A 12226-nucleotide genomic window follows, 5' to 3' on the forward strand; every position below is an offset into this window, starting at 1 on the left:
TACTCCACTGACACCAGGAAGCTGGGGTTGTGGTGGTGCATGTTGAGGTAGAGCTATCACTGGAATTCCAGGATAGCCAGAGGTAGGCAAAGACCATTTCAAAACTACCTCCTACCCCCTCAAAAAGTTAAAGCCGCCAGGTGTGGTGGTGCATGCTCTTGGTCCCAGCACAAAAAGTAGAGGTGGATGCCTTGAGTTTCAAGCTTACATAGAGAGACCCTGCCTTTAAAAAGGCATCATCTTGCCAGTGAGATGGTTCAGTAGAAATTGCCAAAAATCAGTTTGGTGGAAGAATCCATTCCAAATGATCTGACCTTCACATTCTGTAGTACAAGTGCACACAAATAAGTTAATTTTAGAAATTTAAGGGTGATGGGCTGGAGAGATGGCTCAGTGGTTAAGAGCATTGCCTGCTCTACCAAAGGTCCTGAGTTCAATTCCCAGCAACCATGTGGTGGCTCGCAACCATCTGTAATGGGGTCTGGTGCCCTCTTCTGGCCTGCAAGCATAGACACAGAATATTGTATACATAATATTTAAAAAAGAAATTTAAGGGTGACAAGTATTAAAATTTTTAATGGTGGTAGTGTCCCTTTAATTCCACTGTTCCGAGAGACAGGCTGGTGAATTTCTGAATGCAGCCTGATCTACAGAGCTAATTCTAGGACAAAGCCATACAAAGAAATCCTTTCTCAGCCCCCACCTCTCAAATTCAAACAGCTATTTTCATTCTGTGGCTAATGTTCATTGAGTGACCTAAGTGACCACATACAAATGACAACAGGCAGAAACTAGAATGTGGCATCCTGATACAATCTCTGCATAGCACAAGCGCAGGGAAATTGTTCAGGGTGTGTGTGTGTGTGTGTGTCAGAACTCAAAACCTAGCTGTGGGACCCTGGGTGGAGAGACATTTGTTCTAAGCTTTGATTCAGAAGTTGTTTTATACTTAAGTCTCAGGCTAATCGGGAGGACATGTTCAAAAGGCTGGTCAGTACTGGCTCTCAGTAGGTCTGGGGGGAAGGGGGTTGCTACAATTTGCATGTCTAATGAATTCCCTGGGGATGATATGCTGGCTCAGGAACAGAACTGCTGTGAGCAGTTAATTCATGCCCGCACATTTCAGTTTACACCAGACTAACCAAGAAGGATGGATGTGGCATTGTGGACACAAAGCTATTTTCCCTGCCTTGAGAGCAGGGAAAATTGGAAAGAGGCCAATGTGTGCTTTCAAAGTCACCACAATAGCATATGATATTAAATTTAGAACTCTAAATCAGAAGCGGTCAAATCCAATGTTAGGCTCTTACCAGTCAAGCAGAAAAGCTGGCAAATACATTCTTGCTCAGCTTCTCTTGCTGGGAAGGCTCTTTCCAACAGGAGGTGGTGCTGTTGTACTTAAAAGCCTGAAGATAACCAAGGATATGCACTATCAGGAAGAGTCAGGGCATCTAGAGCAGTTACAAGCATGAAAATGTATTTTGGTAATTTCATAAACTTAAAACATTACAACTCCAAGGAAAGAGATGCTAGATAAAAGGCTCACCTAGAAACAAAATGGGCAGAGACCTCAACTCTGGGATTGAGTCTAACAGGGAACAGGTAGCTAGAAGGGAAGGGTAAGGCTTAGCTACACAATGCAGTCCTAGCTTTGTTCAAGCCTATTGCTACAAGACCCCTACTGTGTGCTGCTTCCTCCAGATAGACAGTAGACAAAATAGTACCAGCCAAGCTCCCAAAGGCTCCGAAGCATGGCCAACTATATCTTGTTCTGTGCCAAGAAAAAAAGCGCCTCACTTCCTAAGATCTTAAGATCTGTGCACAAACAACACAGTCCCATCCCCAATACCCATTGAAAAAACCCCAGCACATCTAGTTTTATAGGCATTTAATAGTTTACCAATTGGTACAATAAGATTTTTAATATGCAGAAAACATGAATAAATTTTGTTTTACACAGTCTGAGAGCAACAAATCTTACTGTAAAACACAAGAGCAATATTATATACATTCCTTTACTGATTTTTAAAATTGTGTCGATATCTTCAGTGAACTCTTACAATCTGGGGAACTGTATCCTCCGATTACCACCTCCGCAACGTTCATATGAAATCAGCGCTTGCCTTCATGTCAGTGTCAGGATCAATTTCTACCTTGTAGAGTTTGTGTTTATTTCTAACATCTTCAGAGTGAGCTTTGGGGAGCCTGAAGGATAGGCAGGCGAGAAAGCAGCTACTTACATAATACAGTGGAAGGATAAAAAGGCCAGTTCCAGTCGTGACTTGTGAGTCCAGCGTCCCCAGCCCACCCCACCCAGCCCACTGGAAAAACCCAAAACCTTTCTTCCAATTTTGCCCATGTTGCTTGTCTACCAGGACATTCTGTGCACCATCTAGATTAACCAACACATTGACTTTATTTATATACAGCTGGACAGCAGGAGTAACCATTTTAAGTGCCTTTTCCTTCTATTTCAACTTCAGTTGCTTAAGGATTATCAAGCCACCACTGCCAACAAACAAAATGTCCTTATTTTTAAATAGTTTTTCTTTAAATTAAAAAAAAATAAAAATAAACTTTTTAGTTAGTGGTATTATCTGGAAATTCACATGGAAACAGAAAGAGGCAAACAGGATACTGGGCTTGGTGAGCCTATAGTCAAAGCTTCCAAAGGACTACAGTGCGCCATGGCCCAGGACGGATTGCTAACACTAGCAATTGTGGGTAATGCTCTAGGCACACCATTGGTCACACCACATGCAGACAGGACGGTCTTGTTTCCTAAAGTGCAAGATGCCAAGTCAAAAGCAACTATTCTCCAGGCCATGTCTACACAAACTTCTGCAGCTTGCACTCTCCATGCGGTTGGGACTTTTGGGCACGCTGTGCTATAGGTGGCACTGGAATGTCTGTTTACACACAGTCAACAATCATCCTAGGACACAATTCTACCGGCTTTTTGTTTCTTAGTAAGTGGCCAATCTGACTGAGAAAGTAACAAAGCAGCAGTGAACCGCTAATTCATAAAGTCCTCTACTTATAACCCAAACCAGTAATTTTATCATTGTCCTTATCCCAGGCAAGGCACAGGGGTAGACAGCAGAGAAAACAGTAACATAAAAGTAAGGGCATCAACAGGGCAGTGTCAACAGTGCAAGAAACCTTTGCAAATCTGATGCCAGATGTGGATGTTGCCCCCTCCCCCCACCCCCTTCATTACTCAAACAGGGCTCCTTATGTTTGGATCCAGCTGTGGACCATCCCTGAGATTCATTGTTTGCTGCTGCTTAAGTGGAGGATGTCTAATAACTCAGCTAAGCAGCAGGCTGTGGTGATCTCCCAAGTAAGGACAACTTTGTTACAGAGTACTCCCTCCTCCCTTGTCAGTGAGTCACTGCTGCAGGGGAAGAAACCCAGAACAGCAGCTTTGCTCCTCTACATTGGTACCATTCTTTACTGTTTCTATAAATGATGTCTAGATGTTGTGGCTTACCCTTAATTTATGTTGCTACATGCTAAAACTGAATTAAAAGACAAGACATTTAAACACAAATGTTAAGATGCACCATTTCTATGTATTTATATTCTTGAAATAGGACAAGAAATAGCAGCAAATGAGAACAAAGATATTTTCCATAGCTTTTGGAGAAAAATCCAGTCGGAACACCTAAGGGAAAAAAAGACTTCAATGTAAGCAGGGGTGTGAGGCAATGTTGCCCTTAAAACGAACCTACAGTGTTTGCTGAATCAAGATTGAGTTTTTGTCCTCAAAAATAGCCATTTAATTCTCAAAACACTTTTCCTTTCTGGAGACACGTCTGAGGAGTATTAAGAGCAAACAAGTGAATGAACAAAAGGACACATGCTAGACATTAAGCTGTTCCTAGTGATCTAACCTCTGTGTATATCTACAGGGACATTAACTCTCATCTTTGTCCTTTCAGGAATCAAATTTCCTTTAAATACTTAAAGGGACATTTTTTAAAAAATCATATATTACAAAAATGAATAAAAATTATCATTGTTAAACTGTCACTGTTATTTCATTGTTTCTGTTAACTTTTGAAACTGATTTTCTTAAGAAGAAAAAGTTGGTTAACTAGGCAATGGAATTCTTTATTAACAACTGATAATGGAACAGTGTTCCAAAAGTCATGGGCAAAATTCTCTACTGTAGTAACTTTGGATCAAAATATACAACATATCAGGGATGTATAAAACGGTGAATGGCCACATTAGAGTGGAGAATAAAGGAGGTGGCTTTCTTTTAGCTTGGAAAAGCCCCTCAGAGCCAGAAGCATCAAAAGCATGGCTGTGGTTGGTAATCCACAGCAAGATTTACTCTACTCATATGATTTAGCACTTCTTCAAAAATTCAAGACCCAACAACATGGAGGTTGTATGTGTGATATACATATATAGACATATCCACTTACAGATAGGTCCATATACTTAAACATTTACATATAAACAAAGATGAAAAAACCCAGTTTATTTTTATGCACGCTTCATTAAACCCTGTCACTTTATATAACTTTAAGTGAAGCAGTTCAGGTTCATGTTGAAAACTGCTGTTTTTCTTGCTCCTTTAAAAGGGCACACAACTTTGTCAGTATTTGTCATTCTGAAATGCACATTGCACATCCCTAAAAACATCATAAACACAGTGATTTATTTGTACCATGACACTCAATGGGAAGATCAAATTCTACTGGGGAGTCACATGACTATACAGTCCAACAGTATGGAGAATACAACTCGAAGTATGTCTAGTGTGGAGAGAAGCTTAGGTTCTCCTGACCTGTTTACAAAGCAGTAAGACCCAAATGAAAAAAGGATTCACTATTATTAGCTGCTGAGATTTTTCTTGAGAGTTACGATCATTTTCTTACATAAATATACCACTAGCCTTTGCTTGATAGACTGCCAAAACAAACATATCCTATTGATTTGGCAAAGGGGTCATGACAAAAACTTCAATGTGTAATCCCCATTAATTACACAGATGGAGCAAAAGATTTTGAATTGTAGTCTTATTTACCTAACACCCTTAAAGATTTATTAAGCACACTTAAGTGATGTTACATAGATACACATTTCAGAAAAAGCCCTAATAACCACAACTTTTCCCAAAATGAGGCCATCAAGTCAGGCACCAACAGATAGCAGGAAGAAAAACAATAATTAATAATCCAACATAAAACGACACTGTCAACTATTCAGTTTAGTGCCCTAGTTCAATTTATTCAACTTCTGCCCTTGTAGGCCTGGTGTGACCAATGCCAGCCCAGGTTTTTAAACCCTATGGTACTTCTAGACAACATATGTAATTTACAGTATACAATTTGGATTCACCATGCATGAATACTTTGTGTGTAACATTTAATAAGCTCAATCTACATCCAGAATAATTTACATGAAAGGACAATATTTATTTAAACAGAGCTCAAATGGGGTAACCATGGTATATCATCAGAGTGCATCCAGAGGAAAAAAAGGGAGGAAGAACCAAATGAGACTCAATCAACGGCACTCCCACACCTTTACTGTTTGATCTACACTGCCAGTAACCACATAGGGTGCCGTCTTGTGGAAATCTGAAAGAGAAAAGAAAAGGCGTGCTTTCAAACCATACTAAGAAAAATAGAGTTTTTTGCTCATTTTTGAGACAAGAGTATTTTATATAGCCCAGGCAGGCCTTAAACTTGATTTCTTCCAGTTCAGCTTCCATGCACTGAAATTCTATGAGCATATGCCTCCACATGACTTCCTTTATACACACACCATACTCCTAGAAATTACTGAGCTTATCAGTTGGGTTAGGAAAGTTGAAACTTGGGGCTGGAGAGATGGCTCAGAGATTAAGAATACTGGCTGCTCAATTTCCAGCAACCATAAGGTAGCTTAAAACCATCAATAATTCAATAGAATATACTGCATACATAATAAAAACATTCTAAAAAACAAACAAAAAAACCAACCCTGAAAAGTTGAAACTCAACTCAGTATCACAAGTACCATCTCAAACGGTACTTAGAAATATGAACAGGGACACACTTAGCATACCCACTTACTGAATACTGTGCTCCAGGCTTAGTACTAATGCTTTATGTTGACAACTGATTCTCCTGCCTAATTTACCAACAGCCTTATTGTGGTTACCATAAGGTCCATACTCTAGTATACTATAACATAATGAATTCATTCTTATGAATTCCAAATGATACCAAGGACGTAACACATATATACAATTCCCTAGGTTTCTAGTACACGACAGTATTTACTCATCACAAGAAAGTCCTATAGGTTTTTTTTCTTCAAAAACAGGGTCTTGCCATATATCCTATTTGGAACATGATCATCCTATCTCTGTTGCCCACATGTGTCACAATGCCTAATTTTAAGTATTTATTCAGAGTGTGTGTGTGTGTGTGTGTGTGTGTGTGTGTGTGTGTATGTATGTAGGCTCAAGTACAGAGGTCAGAGGACAACTCTCAGTTCTATCCTGTCCTTGTCTGGGATATGGGGATCAAACAGGTTTTTGTGCCTGCCCCAAAGCTTCTCTACCTGCTCTACCTATCTCTTATCTTGCCAGTCCTATTTGTTTTTTCTTGAAACAGGGTCTTATTATGTACCCCAGGCTACCATTTAAGATTTCTTTTGCTCTTCTTCTGCAGTAATGGTGACTGAAATAGTGTCCAGTCAAGATATGCGAAGTGTTATACCACTGAGTAACATCCACAGCACTCAAGACTTCTTCTGATGAATTCACAAACTAATAGGAAATAAAAAGTTACCAATCAAGAGTATGATCACCAAATATCATTTTCACAAGTCTAGTTTCTAAAACCAATGTACAACAGAGAAAGCAGTATTTTTATTATAAGCTTAATTCTAGAAAGGAAACGTTAAAGTCACTGGTTGGGACCCAAAAGGTTAAAATATTCCTTTTCTATTTTACCCTCGAAGAACTTGATCATTCCTTACCTGGGAAAGTTCACAAGGTTATATAAACTGTTACATCTGTCACTCCAAAATTCAAATGCTCAGAAACCTCAAAATGTGTACATACCCAAGGAGGTAACAAAGTGTTCATGCGCATTGAGGGTCTTCATGCATCGCTTGTTCTTGTAATCCCATACACGGAGAGTCTTGTCATCAGCACAACTCAAAATAAACTTCCCCCCAGAATGGAACAGAACTCCACGTACCCAATTATCATGACCCACCTTAAAGACAAAAGGTATTTGACTTATTTAAGTATCATTTGGGACATAATACTTTTTATTTTTTGAGGTTTTTTGAGATAGGGTTTCTATGTGTAGCCCTGGCTGTACTGTACTGTCTCTGCCTCCCCAACGCTAAGATTAAAACTAGACACTATCAAGTATGAGGTCAGACTGGTCTACAAAGTGAGTTCCAGGATAGCCAGAGCTGTTACATAGAGAAACCCTGTCTCGAAAAACAAAACCTAGATTCTATTTTCGATAAACTAAAATATGTTAGGGAATAATATTTTCAGGTGTGTGACTTTTGTTTATACTGCATTTGGTTAACTGTGAAGCTGTGTTTCTGTGCCTGTCTAAAACACCTGATGGTCTAATAAAGAGCCGAATGGTCAATAGTGAGGCAGGAGCAAGAACAGGCAGGGCTGGCAGGCAGAGAGGAGAAATAGAAGGAGAATGAGGAGTACATCAGGGGCCAGCCACCCAGCTACACAGCAAGCCACAGAGAAAGAAGGTATACAGAAACAGAAAAAGATAAAAGTCCAGAGGTAGTCAGGATAACATAAGAAAAGCTGGATAGAAACATTCATAACTAAGAATAAGCCAGGCATTCATAACTAAGAATAAGCTTCCGTGTGTGTTTATTTGGGAGCTGGATGGTAGACCCCAAAAAGCCAAAAAAGTAAAACATCACACAACAATTAATTAATTAAAAACCGAGGAGCCAAAGAGATAACCGAACAATTAAGAGCATGTCAAGAAGTCAGGCAGTGGTGGCTCACACCTTTCTTTAATCCTGCACTCGGAGGCAGAGAGGTAAGTTCTGACAAAGCCAGGGCTTCACAGAGAAACCTGTCTTGAATCCCCCACCACAGCCCCCCCCCCCAAAGAGCATGTAGAGGAGCTGAAGAGATGACTAAGGAATTAAACACATGCACTGCTACTTTTAGAGGACCGGAGTTTGGTTCACAACACCCATGACAGGCAGTTCACAATTGGGTATAACTCCTGCTTCAGGAGGTTCCAATGTTTTTTGCCTACTCAGGAACTGGCACATGTTAATCCCAACACTTTAATCCCACTGACTAGATCACTTTTCTAACATGGTACAAATGAACCTAGAACATAATACAGTTACTTTTTTTTTTTTTTTTTTTTGAGATGGGTCTGGACTATGCAATTCTACATAGAACAGGTTCACCTCAAATTTACAGAGATCTCTTGCCTCTGCCTCTTGAGTGCTGTAAATTTCTTTTTATCTCTATCTTTCAAGACAGGGTTTCTCTATGTAACCCTAGTTGTTCTGGAACTCAATCTATAAACCAGGCTGGTCTCAAACTCAGAGATCTGTCTCAAAGTGCTGGGTTCAAAGGTGGTCACCATTTGCTTGTATTAGTAGACTTTCTTTTCCAGTATTTACACTTACTTAGTTTTGGTTGGTCCTGCCCTGCTCCTTTCCCATCTTTCTTCTAACCTTTCTCCATTGTGCCCCTCTGCTTCCAGTATTTCCTTCTCATCAATTCTTTAATTCTTTATATTATGTGTGTCAGTCATACTCTACAGAAAGATCTAGTTAGTACTTCTTTTTTTTAAAAAAAAAAAAGGTTTGTTTATTATGTATACAACATTTGGGCTCCATGTATGCCTGCAGGCCAGAAGAGGGCACCAGATCACACTACAGATGGTTGTGAACCACCATGTGGTTGCTGGGAATTGAACTCAGGACCTCTGGAAGAACAGTCAGTGCTCTTAACCTCTGATCCATCTCTCCAGGCCCCTGGTTAATACTTTCTAAAACCATGAATTATATATTATAAGACTTGCTACTAGGTTAGCAAAATCCACAGTTCCACTTGGAGTTCCTTAGCCAAACCAGAATGTCCAATACCCACCCCTTCATATACGGAATCTCCAATGTTGTTACAACGATTTGAGTACCTTTAACTCATTAAGTTAGATTAATTTCACAACAGGAAAATAAACTAATTAACAAATGTCAACAAAGAAATGACAACTAAAGAATTAGAACAAATGGAGTAAAGATGCAAATATCTTGAAAAAGTAAGTCTGTAAGAACATCTTTCTCCTACAGAGTAGATATTATACAGTGTGCTAAGACCCTCCCCCTTCCAGTACTGACTGGTTTCATAGATTTATTTAATACTGCATTTTGTAGAACATCACTCTATCAGTACAATTAGGTTTATAAATCTATACAGGAGTTATTTTAAAGTCCCAGAATGGAGATTTTGTAGGAAAGCACAGAGTATGTAATCCACAAAGTTAAAAGCAGCACAATGAAGATGTCAAAGAAGTATTAAGATTATGCAAACTTACAAGAGTCATAAGGCACATGCCAGTACTGACGTCCCACATCTTAATAGTTTTGTCTCTGGAACCAGATAGCAAGAAGGGTCCAGGCTTGCCACTTTTTTTAGTCTATAGAAAATATAAAAATTATTTTTCCCATGCAAACAATAAGGACTTGAACAACTTCTATTATATAATGATATTTATTCCAAATATTACATAAAGGCTGTTTGCATCTATTTAAATACACAGCTGTTCTGACACTACACCTAGCCTACAAAGAAAAACTAACCATGATAAATGTACTGTTTAAGACTTCTGCAATCATGATTAGGTATATTTAGCTAAGTGACAGGGTACTCACCTAGCATGAAGAAGGCCCTAAGTTTCAGGCTTGGTATCAAGTCTATGCTCAAAAAGGATTTTTAAACTAATTAGACACACACACACACACACACACACAGACACACAGTTAACATCAAATTTATTATATATTGTATGTATCCACCAGAGGGCAGTATAAAGAATTTTATTTAGAATTTGTAATTGTCCAAATGAAGAAATTAGAAATAGAAAGTTAATTTAGAGCCGGATGTGGTGGTGCACTCCTTTGATCCCAATACTCAAATGTTTGTGAATCCAAGGCCAGCCTGGCCTACAAAGTGAGTTCTAGGATAGCCAAGACTAAATAATAAGACCCTGCCTGGGGGAAAAAAAAAAAAAAAAAACACTAAAAAAAATTCAGCAGGCAGTGGTGGGGCATGCCTTTAATCCCCCCCAAAAAAATCATTTAGGACAGCTTTATTAAGACACAGGCTGATGGCACACACCTTTAATCCCAGTACTCAGAAGGCAGAGGAAGGCAGATACAAGTGAGTTCAAGGCCATCCTGGGGTCTACTTAGCTTGTTCCAGGACAGTTACACAGAGAAACCCCGTCTTGAAAAACAAACAAAAATATATATAGTTTATGTTTGGTTGCTTTTCAATTTTTCTTCCATTTTTTTCTGGGTGTGTGAGTGTATTTTTTTTTTCCTTTGTTCTGTTTTTGTGACAGGATCTTTGCCTTTGGCCCAAAGTGCTGAGGTTATAGGGCCACCATACCTGGCTTTAAATAATCAATCTTTAGTAGATGATTTCCAATGTCTATAATTAAATCAACGGTGAGATTTTTATGTCTATTTGTGTATATACACAATTCATAGAGGTCAGAGGACAACTTGAGGGAACCACCCCACCTCCTACAATGTGAGTTCCAGGGATAAAACTCAGGTCACCAAGCTTAGTGGCCAGCGCCTTTACCTACTGAGCAAACTCACTGGCTCAATAATAATTGCTTTAAAAATATAAAGACAACTGGAAAGAGCAAATATTCAAAATTCAGAATTCTAGGCTACAGTCTTAGGTACATTAGCAAATCTCAAACTGAGAATCAGAAAAGTTACCTAAGGCTCTGTCCTATGGCACAGTAAGAAAATCATACAAAGACATGTAAATCAGACAGTACCTCAGATCCTGTTGCTTCAGAGATGGAAGAATATGAACTTTCTGGAGCCCAGGAAATGCATTCTACCACATGTTCATGTTCTCGGAGCTCTGCCTTGCATTCCTTTGTTGCTACAACCCATACACGCACAGTCTGGTCATTGGAACAGCTGGCTATCAGAGTGCCATCTTGATTTGGCCGCACCATACGTACCCATTCTCTGTGTCCTGTAAATGTCTTCACACAGTAGCTATTAATATAAGTAATAATATACATTGTGAATAAATAGTAATTAGGAAACTTTTCAGAAGTGATACAAAATTAGTTACAAATCAGGATAAAGAAAATAGCATTAGTTAGAGAAATTATAGCTTGACAACAAAATAAATGTAAAATATTGGTTAATAAATAATGGGCACCAGTCAGAAGTCAAACAACACTAGCTAAAATAGGCTGACATGAAATACCACAAATTGACAAAATACAGAATTTAGGTAAACTATATAGAAGGAACAAAAATTTTCAAAACTAAACACATACAATAAAACTAAAAACTTCAAGTCTAAGACATCTACAAGTCTAAGGTATATACAAAAGTATACCAGCATAAATCTTATTTAAATTCTAACTTAGACCCAGAGATCACTTTCAGGGGAAAAAAAAAAACATTAAAAACAAAACAACAACCAAAAAACGAAAAAAATAGGAAACGAACACTGCATAGATTGGCTTTTAAGAATCATTTTTACAGTGCATACGTGTTTCTTTTAGATAGGAAGTTATTTTTTTGAGATGCAGATGTATAACTCTGAATAAATTGTTAATTTGGTTCTGGGGATGAAAGCTAGGGCCTTGTGCATGTTAAGCAAGTGCTCTACAACTATGCAACATTTCCATCCTTCAACTATATATGTATGTCACAGTGATCATTCCAGGGTAAAGATGAAATTACTAAGCACTTTCAAAATAATTCTGTTTTATTTTTAGAATCTTTTTGGCTACTGCTTTCCAACTAAATCTACTTACCCAGTTTGCACTTCCCACATTTTTATACTTTTATCCCTTGAGGCAGACACTATATGATCTCCATTAGGCATGATGGCTACTGAAGAGACATTGTGGTCATGGCCTAAAACACATAATACAGCAAAGTATTTAACAGTTAACTGTGGGATTTTACTAAGTTATTTTAAAAAACTACAGAA

General features: G+C 38.5%; 1 protein-coding gene across 2 annotated transcripts in view; it reads right to left on the reverse strand.

The window, feature by feature from the left end:
- Nucleotides 1-1857: 1857 nt before the first annotated feature.
- Nucleotides 1858-12226, reverse strand: part of Pafah1b1 (platelet activating factor acetylhydrolase 1b regulatory subunit 1) — a 47384-nt gene continuing 37015 nt past the window's right edge. For both annotated transcript variants that reach the window (XM_057773530.1, XM_057773531.1), the window contains exons 7-11: nt 12048-12150; nt 11043-11271; nt 9564-9665; nt 7073-7229; nt 1858-5597 (exon numbers count right to left, since the gene is read on the reverse strand). In XM_057773530.1, the coding sequence (XP_057629513.1) occupies nt 5524-5597; nt 7073-7229; nt 9564-9665; nt 11043-11271; nt 12048-12150 (665 nt within the window). In that variant the 3' untranslated portion in view covers nt 1858-5523. The remainder of the gene's footprint in view (nt 5598-7072; nt 7230-9563; nt 9666-11042; nt 11272-12047; nt 12151-12226) is intronic.

The sequence above is a fragment of the Chionomys nivalis genome, chromosome 7 (genome assembly GCF_950005125.1).
Source record: "Chionomys nivalis chromosome 7, mChiNiv1.1, whole genome shotgun sequence".
Classification (NCBI taxonomy): Eukaryota; Metazoa; Chordata; class Mammalia; order Rodentia; family Cricetidae; genus Chionomys; species Chionomys nivalis.